Source organism: Chionomys nivalis, chromosome 12 (assembly GCF_950005125.1).
Source record: "Chionomys nivalis chromosome 12, mChiNiv1.1, whole genome shotgun sequence".
Lineage (NCBI taxonomy): Eukaryota > Metazoa > Chordata > Mammalia > Rodentia > Cricetidae > Chionomys > Chionomys nivalis.
Genome location: NC_080097.1, coordinates 64,731,957 through 64,747,446, shown reverse-complemented (window position 1 = coordinate 64,747,446; position 15,490 = coordinate 64,731,957). Strand labels below are relative to the sequence as shown.

The 15,490-nt window shown below is 45.2% G+C and overlaps 1 protein-coding gene across 1 annotated transcript in view; it reads right to left on the bottom strand.

The window, feature by feature from the left end:
• Atg14 (autophagy related 14) overlaps positions 1 to 14,947 on the bottom strand; it is a 37,039-nt gene extending 22,092 nt beyond the window's left edge. Inside the window, exon 1 of the mRNA XM_057786658.1 lies at positions 14,642 to 14,947. Within this exon, the coding sequence (XP_057642641.1) occupies positions 14,642 to 14,916 (275 nt within the window). The 5' untranslated portion in view covers positions 14,917 to 14,947. The remainder of the gene's footprint in view (positions 1 to 14,641) is intronic.
• Positions 14,948 to 15,490: the final 543 nt, after the last annotated feature.

The following is a 15,490-nucleotide window of genomic DNA, read 5'->3' as shown; positions in this document are numbered from 1 at the left end:
GGACAACTGCTTTGGATATCAGTATGGCGATTTCTCAGAAAATTAGGGAACAACCTACCAAGACCCAGCAATACCACTTTTAGGTATATACCAAAAGGATACTCAATCATACCACAAGGACATGTGTTCAATTATGTTCAAAGTAGCACTGTGTCATAGCCAGAACCTGGAAACAACCTAAATGCCCCTCAACTAAAGAACTGATAAGGAAAATGTGGTGCACTTGCACAATGGAGTTCTGTACAGCAGAAAAAATTTCTATGCCACACCATGGAGGTCTGGCCCCACCAACATGGACAAGTGAAACTGTGCCAGCCTTCAAACTTCTCAGCCTTGCAGAGGATTGACTGATGCTGCCCAGACTTGTTATGTCCCATAACCCTACCGGAGCCTAGGGTAAAGCTGCAGGTAGAGGGTAAGTCCATTACTTTTCTATTGGACATGGGAGCTACCTATTCTGTTCTGACTTTTCACTCGGGCCTTACGTTCCTCTCATCAATTTCAGTTATGGGGGTAGACAAGATCCATTCCTTCCCACTTAAAAATTTGCCACTGCCCTGCATTCTTTTTTTTTTTTGGTTTTTCGAGACAGGGTTTCTCTGTAGCTTTGGAGCCTGTCCTGGAACTCCCTTTGTAGACCAGACTGGCCTCGAACTCACAGAGATCCGCCTGCCTCTGCCTCCGGAGTGCTGGGATTAAAGGTGTGCGCCACCACCGCCTGGCTGCCCTGCATTCTTTTTTTTTTTTTGGTTTTTCAAGACAGGGTTTCTCTGTGGTATTAGAGCCTGTCCTGGAACTAGCTCTTGTAGACCAGGCTGGTCTCGAACTCACAGAGATCCGCCTGCCTCTGCCTCCCGAGTGCTGGGATTAAAGGCGTGCGCCACCACCGCCCGGCTTGCCCTGCATTCTTGAAGGACAATTTTTCTCTCATTCTTTCTTAGTGATACCTGCTTGCCCAGCACTTTTACTGGGTCGAGATATCCTCAGCTAGCTCCTAGGTCTCTTGAACTTCAATGGACAGGACCTCATAGGACACCTGCCTTCTCACCTCCCCCAAGGAACAGATGCCTGGTGTCTCCAGGATGACAGTACACAGGATGCCTTTCCAGCTACACCTCCCGCTGAGCATGGACCCACCTACACCCAGCTCTCCCCTTCCCCCCATCACCACATGCCCGCAGGAAGTAGCCAGACTTGAGTCAACACCCCTTTTTCCTAAGAAAGCCTAAATGTTAATCAAAATACCACCTCAGCTTCCTGTCACCCCTTATACAAACAGTCTGGAATGTGAGTCCCCCTCTCTGGCCTCCATCTTTGCAGGCCCTGTCACCGCCAAACCTTGACCCCTCCCCAGAGAAGGGATGAGGCAGCCTGCCAAAATTTTAATCACTCCCCCAGTCTATTTAAACTGCTTCCCCGGAAAGTCCCTTTGTGGTGTCGTCGTGCCCCCCCCCCTGCCAGTGGTTACCCGAGAGTGCAGGAATCCCATTAAATCTGGACCTCCTTTAATTAGGCTTACTGTGATTTGGCTTCATTGGGATTTTTGCATCGGCAGAGAGCTCATGTTAGGAATATTCCTAACAACTACCATAACAGGACAGACGCACACCACAGTGCACTCTTTACACACCTTTTATTTTCTGAGAAATTCTTTTCTTTTTGTCTTTTATTTTATTGATATTTATTGAGCTCTACATTTTTCTCTCTGAGAAATTCTTACAAATGGGACAAGACGCTGGTCAAAGACTACGCATATGCAAAACTTCCTCTAGAACATTCACGCATTTGTCGCCTCCTCGAGACCTGAACAAGTGTCTGCAATCCTCTTGGCTCATTTACCTGCCTGTGCTTCACGGTGGAAGCCAGCCGGCGCCTTGTTCTGCTATTCCATCAACACCTTCACCCATTCTCTACCATCTTTTTCCTTTAAAGATTACCACAGACATTAGGGATTTTTCTTTCATCCAGCGTGAAATCCTGATTTTCTTGCTGCTTGTGAAAATTCTGCCACCCTCTATTGCTGTTGTTTAAAGACTCTAGCTGTGCTGTTTCCGAAAATCCATCTGCCAGCAAACTGTTTTCCCTCCCAAGTTAAAAATGCCTATTTTTCCAGAACAGCTAGGGTTGTTACACAGAAAAACCCTATCTTGAAAAACAAAACAAACTGAAACAAAAAAGCCTGTTTTTTGAAAGAAGGTCTCACTAAATAGCCTTGACTTGAACTTACTATGTGTGTGGTCCAACCCTGAACTCAGAGAACTCCATCTGTTTCTGTCTCCTGAGTGCTAGGATTAAAGGTGTGGACTACAGACTCGGTGTTAAAATGCTTCTAAAGTCAAGTGGGTGGCACAGGCCAACATCTGAGATAGTCATTACAATCCTTCTTACTTACACCTTTTTTGAGACAGGATTTCTCTATGGCTTCGGAACTTGCCCTGGAACTAACTCTGGTAGACCAGGCTGGCCTTGAACTCACAGAGATCTGCCTGCCTCTGCCTCCTGAGTGCTAGGATAAAGGTGTGCGCCACCACTCTATGGCCTTACTTACACTTTTAGCATAGATTCCTTTTTTAAAAAAATTTTTTAACTGCTGTTTCTTACATTATTACACAATTTTGTGACTTTTTCCCATTAAAAACTACTTCTGTGTCCTATTTCTGCGAGGAGACACCATGACCAAGGCAACTCCTAAAAGAAAGCATTTAATTAGGGACTTGCTTAGTTTCAGAGGCTTCTTCCATGAACAACATGATGGGGACCAGTGGCACACAAGTAAGTTTGGTGCTAGAGAAGTATCTGAGAGCTAGTTACGCCCTGATTCTCAGGTAGCAGGCAGAGAGAGAGAAAAAGAGAGAGACTGGACTTGGCATGGGCCACTTTAAAGCCTAGTTCTAGTGACACCTCCTAATCCCACCCTGACAGCTATCAGCTGGGAACTCAGTGTGCAAATACAAGAGCATATGGGCCAATCTCATTCAAACCACCACAGCAGTCTTTCAAATCAACTGTCAAGTGAGAGAGGGTGTTCACATAGAACTCAGTGTGGCCTGTGGAAACAGCTCAGAACTCCAGGATCTTCCTGAGAATTCAATGCCTGTCTACACTGAGGCATGAGGATGACGGAAGACTAGCAGGCCTTACAGGCAGGGAAAATTCTGCACCAAGCAGCTGGCTATGACAGGACTATAAATGTCAAAAAGGGCAGTGATGCAGAAAATCTCGTAACTGCACTGATTCCCCAGTCACAGTAGTCATGGGCAACTGAGCAGATCTATCCTCGTGGCAGATCAGTTACAGAAATCTGCCCAGGTTTCTAAAAAACCACAGGCTCCATGATCTACCTGTACTGATTTGGTGCAGGGCACCTACTGAGCACTTCCCATGTCCTTGGCAAAGAAACCTAGTGAGATGACAATCTGCCTGAGTCCTTGCCCTCATCTCAGAGCCAAGCTTAGACTCTAGGATTGCCACAACAGAAGTCTGAGATACACACTCATGAACTTTTAATTTTCTCCCCAAAGGGGCAAAAAACTGTAACCTTCTGAATAAGAAACCGATACTCTGAAAAATATTCAAACCTCTCAACCAGCTAATTCAGTGCAAGAAACCAAGGAACCAAACTAGACATGAGTAAAGATTTACATCTGAAGAGTCAATTACAGTCACAGTAGCCAAATGTTAGTGTCTAAAATATTCAACAGGAAAGTTAAATGACACCACGCGGCCATAATATTAAAACAGTTTATAGTCAGAGCTGGGCGGTGGTGGCGCATGTCTTTAATCCCAGTACTCAGGAGGCAGAGGCAGGGGGCTTTCTGTGAGTTCGAGACCAGCCTGGCCTATAAGAGCTAGTTTCAGGACAGGCTCCAAAGTTATAGAGAAACCATGTTTTTAATAACAAAACAAAACAAAAAAATTGCTGGGCGGTGGTGCCTGCCTTTAATTCCAGCCTTCAGGAGGCAGAAGCAGTCAGATCTCTGTGAGTTCGAGGCCAGCCTGGTCTACAAGAGTTAGTTCCAGGACAGGCATCAAAGCTACAGAGAAGAGAAACCATGTCTCAAAAAACCAAAAAGTCTATGTAAGATTATGCTTGCACTTGCACACACACGTACACACGCACGCATGCACGCACGCAAATTCTGGAAAAGCAAACTGCATCCCTCAGAACTAAATTATGGACAGTTTGTGAAATACCACGTGGTGCTGGAATGGAATAGGGGTCCTCAACAAGAGCAGCAGTGCTCTTAACCAGTAAGCCATCTCTCCAGTCCTGATCATTTACCTTTAACACCAGGGGAAATAATACTATTCAATAATTGAAATTACTCATGCTTCCCTTTTAAGGTTTACACACACTACACAAACACATACGCATACACAATTCCTCCAAATTCTTAGCTTCTCAGAGAAATTACACTCTCTAGGTTCCTTAAATTGGAGGAACGGGAGTGAGAATCAACAGCTTTTTGGTCAATGGGAAGGAACTTTCTGTTGTGAGTGAGGAGGCCACTAGTTTGTTCCTGGCAGCTCAGACTCAAAATAATCACACAGAAACCATGTTAAACAGTTATTTAAATCATTGCTTAGCCCATTAGCTCTAGCTTCTTACTGGCTAACTCTTACATATTAATTTAACCCATCTCCAATAATCTGTGCATCACCATGAGGTTGTGGCCTACCAAAGTTTCAAGGCATCTGTCTCCAGTGGCTTCTCTCCTCCTCCTCCTTCCTCCTAGCATTCAGTTTAGTTTTCCTTGCCTAGCTCTGCTATACCCTATCAGGCCAAGCCAGTTTTCTTTATTCATTAATGTTAATCACAGCATACAGAGGGGACTCCCATATCAACTTTCCTCACCCCTAATTTCAACACACATGGTAGAACCCCTCACAACAGCTTTCGGCTCCAGAAAGCAGTGAGGACCTTAGGCAAGTCAGAGAGCACAGCGACCTCAGCAGCCCATTACCAAGGCTTTGCTGAGAAGGGAAAGACAATATGGCTAATTACAGACTGAGAGATGGCTAAAGAACTAAATGTTCTTTACAGTTCTTTTAATTTTTTTTTTCCTTTTTAAAAATGTATACAGCTGGGCTGGAGAGATGGCTCAGAGGTTAAGAGCATTGCCTGCTCTTCCAAAGGTCCTGAGTTCAATTCCCAGCAACCACATGGTGGCTCACAACCATCTGTAATGGGATCTATTGCCCTCTTCTGGCCTGCAGGCATACAGACAGACAGAATATTGTATACATAATAAATAAATATTTTTAAAAAATGTATACAGCTGTTTTGCTTGCAGGTATGTCTGCATACTGCATACCATATGTATGCAGTCCCCAGGGCACTCAGCAGAGGGCCTCTGGAACTGGAGTTACAGTAGGCTATGAGCTACCATGCGGTGCTGGGATCTTCTAGTAGAGCAGCCAATACTTGTATCCACTGAGCCATCTCTCCGGCCCCTTAAACCGAATATTTCTGGAACTGTGATCTATCATAGTGACATTTAAACAATGACTAAGCGTCAAAGTTTCTTATTTGTTTCTTCTTTCATGTTGGAAACTAAACCCAGAGCCTTACAAATGCCTAGCACACACTGCACAGTGAGCTAAACCTTCTCATATGAACTCGAGACAAGAGGGGACAGATATGCAAAGGCATGGACTCACTGGGAAGATTCTGTCTCTACCACAAAACATCGTGGATGTGAGGAAATGTGGTCAGCACAACACAGCAGAGCAGCGCTCAATGCCCCCACTCACAGGAGTAGGTCACTCTGTACCACCTGCCCACAGGACGACTCAGATACTCAGCACACAGCGTCATCAGCAGGGGTGACTCCACATCTCATTCTGCATTAAACCAAAGCACAGAACCACGGGGAGACTAAGGGATCGCAAGGCCGGGATGAAGCCGTCCTCACACTTGCTGCTTCTGCAAACACAGAACAGTAAGTCACTGCCCTAGGCTCACTCTGAATTAAGACAGCCTTCGGTAATTAGGATTGGAAAATTCCTTTTTGCTGTGCTGTAAATAAAAATGAGAGATCTTCATGCTGGATTTTAGCAGCATTTATAGTTATAAAAGAGCAATTAGTATTCCATACATTAACATGAAAGATATTATTAAGTACCAAAAATTAAGATCTGCAAAACAGCATGCTGTATGGTCTTAGTAAAATATTAAAGACTACACCTCACAGAAGTAACCCTGTTGTGGGGCTGGCTGTAAGACTTAGATAAAGGTTTCAGCTAAACAGCTTAAATGTTCAAATACTGTATTCATACTTGATTTTCTTTTTTAAAGGTGCCCACTCATGTATAATGATTCAAAAGACTCGAATTCTGCTTTGCCTGTGAGTGAGAACAGGAAGTCATGGAGTTATCTTCAGGTGGAAGAGCTACTGAAGTGACCTTCCCAGACACAGATCACAGTGCTGAGTGCAGGCAGGCAGGCAGGCAGATCAGCTCCTCGGCACTTAGAGCATGGTGGTGCAAGAAGACTTCCATTATTAGCAGAGCTGAAATGTTCAGCTGCAAGATTCTGGACTACACTGGAGCTGGGTGCTCTCACCTGGCTCCAAGCAGAAGGAGACCAATTCTGTCTTAAAAACCCACTAAAATCTCAGCTATTCCTGTAGTCTGGACCCCTAGAGCATCTCCCCCCACCCACAGGCTATGCCAGCACCGCTCTGCCACACTCAAGTAAGCCCTGAGCTTGCACACGGTGATCAACACATCAAGTCAGAACCTTCCCTATCAACAGCAAACAGCACGCTCCAAGACTAGCTTCAAAATCAGTTCATTTTTCATGAACTGCTAAATGCCTCTTGTGCTTTAAAGAGATTTGATTAGGGCAGGTTTGAAAACAGTGCTGAAAACTCGGCAGTTAGAGTCTTCTGAATGCTGGGCCTGTGGAGTAATCAACTGTGGCAAAGGAGCAGCTGGAGCGGCTGGAGCAGCTGGAGGTGAGAGGAGCCCCTGCTCACAGTGGCAGGTAGACAGCCAGAGGTGCTGGCTCCTCTGGCTTGATGCCAGCCTTTGGATAACTCATTAAAATGTATTTGGCCAGCCGGGCGATGGTGGCGCACGCCTTTAATCCCAGCACTCGGGAGGCAGAGGCAGGCGGATCTCTGTGAGTTCGAGACCAGCCTGGTCTACAGAGCTAGTTCCAGGACAGGCTCCAAAGCCACAGAGAAACCCTGTCTCGAAAAACCAAAAAAAAAAAAAAAAAAAAAAAATGTATTTGGCCCTTTTAGATACATCTGAAACCTATCTAATAAAACCAAAGGTTTTTCTTTCCTGTTTTACATGTAGACATAAACCATGGTTGAGATGTGGAAGTGAACTTGAGAAACAGCACAGCCTGGGGTCAAGTCAGCCACTGAGCCTCGGTTTCCTCGTCTTAAAAACAAGTTCATAATCTGAGAGGGTGTGGTGGGGGAAACTGGCAATAAATGGGGAAGCCTTTTATAAATTCTAAAAGGTGTAATGATACTGAAAACAAAAGCTGTTGTTTGCTTAGCCGATCTGTATCTGTTGATGGAATACCATTAAAAAGCTGTGTGGGATAGGAACTAAGGGATTTCATGCAATAGAAAGATTGATAAACTCGTTTCAGCTGCCAGCACTACTGAACTCAAGAGAGTTCTTTCCATTTATAAACAAGTGGCTTGTTAAGTTTCCTTGCAACTGAATCTGTAAAATAGTGACTGCATTATCTACACTCAGTAACAGCAACGAAACAGTAGAGGGGTCAGAAGAGAAGCCTCAGACATTAAAAACACTGGTTGCAAGCTGGGTGGTGGGGGCACACGCCTTTAATCCCAGCACTTGGGAGGCAGAGGCAGGCGGATCTGAGTTCAAGGCCAGCCTCTACAGAGCAAGTTCCAGGACAGGCTTCAAAGCTACAGAGAAACCCAGTCTAGGGGAGGGGCGACAAAATGGCATTGGTTAACCTGGGTTTGAGTCCCAGCACCCATACAGCTGCTCACAATCACCTGTAACTTCAGCCCAGGGTACCTGACACCTTCTTCTGATTTGAGGCCAGCAGGCATGCATATGGTGCAGACATGACTGCAGACAAAACCTATGCACACACACAAAAATAATAATTTTTAGAGAAAAGTCGCAGCAAACACAGACTCCTTGCTGGCAGTCAATCATCTGATACCCCAGGAAGTGAGTCCACAGGACAGAGATGAACAACCAAGAAGGCACTGGAGGAAGACCAGAGGTAGCTAAATGCATTTGGGCCATGCCTTTCCCTTGAAATCTATAGTAACAGCTAAACCTTTCTTGACTTTAATCCAGATCAATTTGGGTAGTCCCTGTATTTCTGCTTCCAGGCAAAAAAATGCAACCGTGTATTTCTTTCTTTTCTTTTTTTTTGGTTGAGACAAGGTTTCTCTGTTGCTTTGGTGCCTTGTCCCGGAACTAGCTCTTGTAGACCAGGCTGGCCTCGAACTCACAAAGATCCACCTGCCTCTGCCTCCCAGGTGCTGGGATTAAAGGCGTGCGCCACCACCGCCCGGCTGCAACCGAGTATTTCTAAGTCATGGTGAAGGTAAGACAGCGCCATTCCTAAACGTGTACTTCTAAACATGGCCTCACCATATGGCCTTTCTCTCTACTCCCACTAGAAGACCACTGCTACTAACCCAGCAGGCAGACCCCCAATGCCAGATCACGTTCCCACCCCCCACCCTGTCTTCCACTGAGCACGTGCTCCCAGATGAGGAAATGATTACTCAACCTGTCAGTCTTCTATTGCACAGCAGTGCTATTTGGGGAGTTAGATAAGCACAGATTCCAGGAAAATCAGACTCCTGTTAAAAAGCATACACATCCAACAGCACAAGATGCCGAGAAGACCTTGCTGGGAGAAGGCAAAGCCTCACATCACAGGAGTGGAGGGACTCATGCTCCTGTGCGAGTCGAAGGCAGAGAAGAAAACTGGTGTTGCCTTAGACAAGAGACAAGGCAGACGAGATCAACAGTATCCTGAACAATAAAGGAAATGTTTCCATGTCTGTCAAACTCATGCCATTGCTAATAGTATGTAGACATATTAGTTAGGTTGATGGTCAATGCCCATAACCGCAGAATCTCAGCACTTGGCAAGCTAAGACAGGGAGATTTACGTAAAATCAGGAATAGCCTGGGCTACATAACTCCAGGTCCGCTCCCCAAAATCAAAACAATGACAAATATTTCTTTCAAAGGACCTAATTATTGTGAGATTTACAACTTTATTATCTACTTTTCCCTAACTGGCAAACTATTCAACTCCACATATTCAGCTGGTCTAGGTTAAATGAGGGCTTAACTGTACCAGGTTTCATTCCAAGTAGCTCCAGTCAGAGGTTTTCATGAAGTGAAAAGGAAAAGGACTCTAAAGGCAGGCACAGAATACGAAATTATTCACAGATAACAAGACAGTGGTACAAGCAACCTTTGCTCTCTAGGTTTGAGGCCTGCTAGAATCAGTCAAATCCTTGAGAGCAGACCAGGCTTTATCCTCAGCAACTTGTACTGATACATGCCTTACAAGCGCCTGGCTATCAGGACAGTGGTTCTGGTCTCATGAGAGTCTTTCATCCTATAAGACACCGGGGAATGTTCTGGAAACAAAGGAAGACTGACAGACTGCACCTGAAGGCACACACAGCTCAAGAAAGGGAAGGATGCGAATGAGGGAGCTGCCCAGAAGACAACTGTGGTGGCCTGTGCGGTCTAAATGAGTGAAGCACTAGTTCTTCATTTTCCTGCTTAGTTGGGAAAGAAATCCGCTATAAACACATCCCTCTTCAGAAAGGCAGGCAGGCTGGCCTTGAACTCCCAGGGATTGCCTTTTCCTCCGAGTGCTGGGATTAAAGGCGTGCGCCACCAACACCAGACTCCAGAAAACTAATCTTTTTTTTTGTTTGTTTTGTTTTTTTTTGTTTTTGTTTTTGTTTTTGTTTTTCGAGACAGGGTTTCTCTGTGGCTTTGGAGCCTGTCCTGGAACTAGCTCTGTAGACCAGGCTGGTCTCGAACTCACAGAGATCGGCCCGCCTCTGCCTCCCGAGCTTAATGCTCAGATTTGGAAAACAAAACAATGTCTTAGTTGGGTGGTGGTGGCACACGCCTTTAATCTCAGCACTTGGGAGGCAGAGGCAGGTGGATCTCTGAGTTCAAGGCCAGGCTGGTCTATGAAACAAGTTCCAGAACAGCCAGAGCTGTTACACAGAGAAATCCTGTCTCGAAAAAACAACCAACCCCCTCCCCTCCAAAAAGGAAGCTATGCCCTCATGGAAAGCCATTTTCAGTTGCTGGCATTATACTCAAATAATATTGCACGTGGAAGGGGCACTCACCACAAAATACACAAGTGATGTGATGAAAAATGGAAAAATGGGATGATGGAAGTGAAAGCCTTGCAGGAGGAGCAGGATGCGACACTGAACTTTAGGTGTCCAAGAGATAACGAAAACACAGCACATATACACAGTGAGATTTTATCTGGTCATATATAAAAATTATCAGGAAAGTGGATGGAATACAGTAGTGAACAAGGTAACACTGTCACAGAAAGACAAATACTGCACGAGTTCACTCATAGGCAGATCCTAGCTGCTGGGGGGTGTGTGTGTGCGCGCGCGCGCAACTGTGGGCTCAGGCCAGAAAACTAGAAAGGAGCTCATGGGTGGGGGAGAGGGAAAAAGAGGCTTTAGGAAATGGAGTGGAGGGTGACAAAACTCATGATTGTGGGAGACAAAGGAGAGCAGAAAGTCAAGTGGGAGGGAGCAGGAATATGGGAAGGGACAAGGAACAGAGATGGTACGCGTGAAAATGCTGAGAGGGACGGGCATGATGGTGCAACCTTTAGTACGGAGCCTGGGAGACAGAAGCAGGCAGATCTCTGAGTTCACCACCAGCCTGGTCGACACGGTGAATTCCAGACCAGCTAAGGGCTATGTAGTGAGACCCTGTCTAAAATAAAGAAAATGCAGAAGGAAACTGATTACTTTGTATGCTAATTCTAAAAATTCAGAGGCAAACAATAAGGTGCCTATTAACAGGAGAAAATGTTCAAAATGGGGAACAAGGACTATGTTCAGTTGTGGAATTGAGGACTGGGGATGGGCTCATAACTATGGAACAATCATGGCCTGAGTTTATTTTTAGTACCTATTACATGCTAGACGTTACACTAAATTCTTTAAAAGCATGCTCTAAAAATCACTCCCAGAAACCTATGAAGTATGTGATACTCAACTGTTTTCAAAATGAAATAAGTTTCAAAGAAATGTGCTCAAAATCAGAAAGCCAGTTGTGGGATTTGGATTCCATTCAGGGCAGCGTGCATCCTTAGCACATCTTTCTAACTCAACCTTACAGCCAAAGTTAGAGAAATACCAGTATCCAGATCACAAGGGGATTCAAATGCCAAAGCAACAGATTAGATTTTATTTTTAAATGCAGTGGAAAGCAAGAGAAGGGTTTAAGCAACAGACTGACATGGATCTTGCTTACTTTTTAGGTGAAAAGCAGGGGTGGTCATCACTGCATAAGGAAAGGACTACATGACTACACAGACCTGGTGATGACCTGGATTGTAGGCAGACAGATTCAAATATACTTTGGTGTTGGGGAGAATTAGACTGGCTGCTGGTTAGTGACTTAAGATGCTAGGAATAAGAGAAAAAAAGTAAAGTCCAAGAAAACTCAATGATTTGCCTTTAGTAATCAGTGATCATGAGAGATGATATAGAAGTGGCCTGTAGGAATAGGAAGCAGACGGAAATAGGGCTAGATTCCCTGAATTCTTAAATCTGCTATGTGAGGATACAATCGTGTACACCCTCAGAGTCTACACCTAAGGGGATCAGACAATCAGTAAGTTGTCAAATGGTGATGACAATGAAGCACATGAAGTAGGAATGAGGTCATTAGTTGAAGGGTCCAAAAGAGTCTTAAATGTATTAGCAGAGGTCTGAAGGAAACAGGAGGCAGCCATGAAGATTACTGTAAAAGCTCTTGGCAGTCTGTGTGTAACTGCAAAGGCTTTGAGGGAGGAGTGTGCTTCGACTGTCATGGAAGCCAAAAGGTATAACTTAATAGGTAAGGGAGAAGATAACAAGGATTATGTCAGAGGAATTATATGCAGGACTTTGGTTCAAGATTTCAGCTTTCCCTTTGAATAAAACAAAACCAAAAGATTTGAACAGAAGAATGGAGCGGCATTACCCCCACTTATAAAAAGTACAGCAACAAGAAGGGTACAGGAAAGCAACAATCCTCCCGTGGGTTTGCCTGTGTAATGATCAAAGCCTCACGTTGGGGATGGGCTTTGCAGAGACAGAATTTGTTGATGGATTAGACATAGTGTCTTACTGAAGACTGGAGGGGTTTGAGTACTGAATACAGGAAGGATGGTACTGCAATTTACTGTATTAAGATGTGAAAAACAGACTTATTCATGTAAAATTAGGAGTTCAAATGGTCATGTTAAAATAGAACTATCACAAATTTAATGATGATAAGAGGGAAAAGAGGGAAAAAAATCAAAATACAGATGTAGAGTAACACTCTGTTCTGGCTGTTAGAGGACTGACCATCTTCAAAATCTAAACAGTATTAAAATTACAAGAATAAATCTGGGAAAGTGTAGATGCTAAATACTTGATAAGATTTAACAACTAGACATTCCCATTTCCTACCTGATTTTCTTAAAACAGAACTGGTTTAGTGTTTAGAGATATCAGCTGGGCGGTGGTGGCGCACGCCTTTAATCCCAGCACTCTGAAGGCAGAGACATGCGGATCTTAGTGAGTCCGAGACCAGCCTGGTCTACAAGAGCTAGTTCCAGGACAGGCTCCAAAGCCTCAGAGAACCCGCTCAAAAAACCAAAATAGATAGATAGATAGATAGATAGATAGATAGATAGATAGATAGATAGATAGATAGATAGATAGATAGAAAAAATTATTTAGAGCTATCACTTAGGACAGCAGTCCATGGTCTAAAGTCATCAAGCTCATCCATAAAACACAGCAGAAAACTAAAAAGATTTTGTTAGACCAATACCTCCAGAAGAAAAAGAATTGAGCTCCACCTATGATCACAGGAATACTGGGAACTCAAAACATCCCCAAATCTACATGCTGTATAGTTTAGCAGTTAAATGCTCAGGTATACAGATACAGACAGGATGCTTGGATTTTAATTCTGTGTGACCCCAGGACAAGACACTTACAAGTCTCCTCAGCAGCCAGTTAAGGATAACTTGTGTGGTTGCTGTAAAGGAATAAATTCAACTTTAATTCTTAAAAAAAAAATCTTTTCCAGGCATAGTGGCGCATGACTTTTTTTGTTTGTTTGGTTAGTTTTGGTTTTTCGAGACCAGGTTTCTCTGTGTCACTTTGGAGCCTATCCTGGCACTAGCTCCGCAGACCAGGCTGGCCATGAACCCACAGCTCCAGCGCACTTGGGAGGCGGAGGCAGGTGGATCTCTGTGAGCTAGGCCAACCTGATCTACATAGTAGTTCCAGACGAGCCAAAGTTACGTCGTGAGACACTCCCGAAAAAAAAACAAACAAATAAACTAACCAAACAAAAATTACATGCTTTACTATCATTGAAGCTCATTGTTGAAACAAAAGTTAGGAGACAAAGACTTCAGCTAAGCATTTTTTTTTTCAATTATCTTTTTGTTTGGTTGGTTTTGGTTTTTTGGATTTTCAAGACTGGGTTTCTCTGTAGCTTTGGAGCCCATCCTGGTTTTTTGTTGTTGTTGTTTTTTGTTTTGTTTTTGTTTTTTTCGAGACAGGGTTTCTCTGTAGCTTTGGTGCCTGTCCCGGAACTAGCTCTTGTAGACCAGGCTGGCCTCGAACTCACAAGAGATCCGCCTGCTTCTGCCTCCCGAGTGCTGGGATTAAAGGCGTGCGCCACCAACACCCGGAGCCCATCCTGGAACTCACTTTGCAGACCAGAACTAACCCGTCTCTGCCTCCTGAGTAGTGGAATTAAAGACATGCACCGCCACTGCCAGGCGTTATTTTTCAATTATCTTAATTCAAAAGAAAGACAAAATGTTGTACTAAACTCTAGGCTTGCAACTCAAAACATAGTCCCAATTCCCCAGTGACACAAAATCACCTTTGGGGTTACAGTAGATGAGGTAACCTTCGAGTCCTTTTCACACATTAGAGATAGCTGACAAGGTCCACCTGTGACACAAGTGCCCAGGACTCAATCCCTCCTAACCTATTAAATTCTCTATTTGTGCCTTCTGTAGAAAAGTATAGACGTCTGAAGACGGGAAAAGGTTAAGCCAAGTTTCTGAGTGGGATCACAGCAAAGAACTAGACTCCTCTACACGGCTGCACAGACTTCTCCAGCAGGACACTATTTCCTGTTCCCTAGTACCCAAGAGGGCCGTGGAGAAACTCTCTGGTGGGTGGTGGAAGACAGCGACCTTCACTCACCTGGTTCCCACCCCCACCCTACACAGTGGCAACAAAGCGCCGGCGCAGAACAGCCACTTTCTCTTTCCACAATCGCCCGGCTCCAGGGCCAGGACTGGGGTGTCCAGGCTCCAGGCTCTCGTCGCTAGAGTAGAGAAAACAGACAGGCAGAAACAATAGGGCCGTGGCGGCCGCCGTACCTCTCCTTGTCGCGGCCGTCGAAATAGACGAAATCACCGCTCTGGATGCACTTGGCACAAGTCAGCCGCCGGCGAGTGGTGTTGCACAGCGGACACCGCTCGACCGCCACGTACAGCCCCTCTGCGTCGTCCACCGAGTCCACCAGGTCTCGAGCTAGCGCGCGCGGCCCGAAGCCAGGAGCCTCGGGCGTCCAGGATCCCTTCCCACTGGGAGACGCCATGATGGTCTGAGCGCAAGGCCAGTCACGTGGGATTTTGTTTTCATCCAGGTGCATCCTGGGCGAGGAGGCGGGGCCTGGAGGCCGGGGCGGAGGGTGAGGGCGTGGCTCAGAGGCCCGGGGCAGGACCCCGAGGCTGACGGTCATGGGGTGCGGGCTCCCAGGGTCTTCTTCCCCGGCGTCCCCCAAGGCGGCTGCGCAGTTCGGCACGCCGACTGGAGCTGTGCCACTCCAGAACGTCAGGCAAAGTATTGCAATGGATGCCCCAAGCCTTCTCTGTGAAAGGCGCGGGAACACAACAAGGGAATTCATTTCATGAAAGTGGTTACTTTTAGGTTTTTGACTAAAACTGCAACAAGCAAATTTGGGAGAGCACTGGATCTCGGAACAAGCTGAAGTTTGACTCACCTTCCTCCTTAATAGCTGTGGCATTTTAAGAAAATCCTTTAACACCTCTGCCTGACTTGGTCGGGGTTCGTGGATATAATTGCTGTGCGTCCATAACTCCGGAGGGTTAATCAAAAACCTCCATAGCAGCCTAACACTTTACACATCAATTAAAACCAAACGGAAGGTGCAAATCAAAGTTGTATATTTTTGAAAACTGCCTTTTTAAACCTCCACTTGCCTG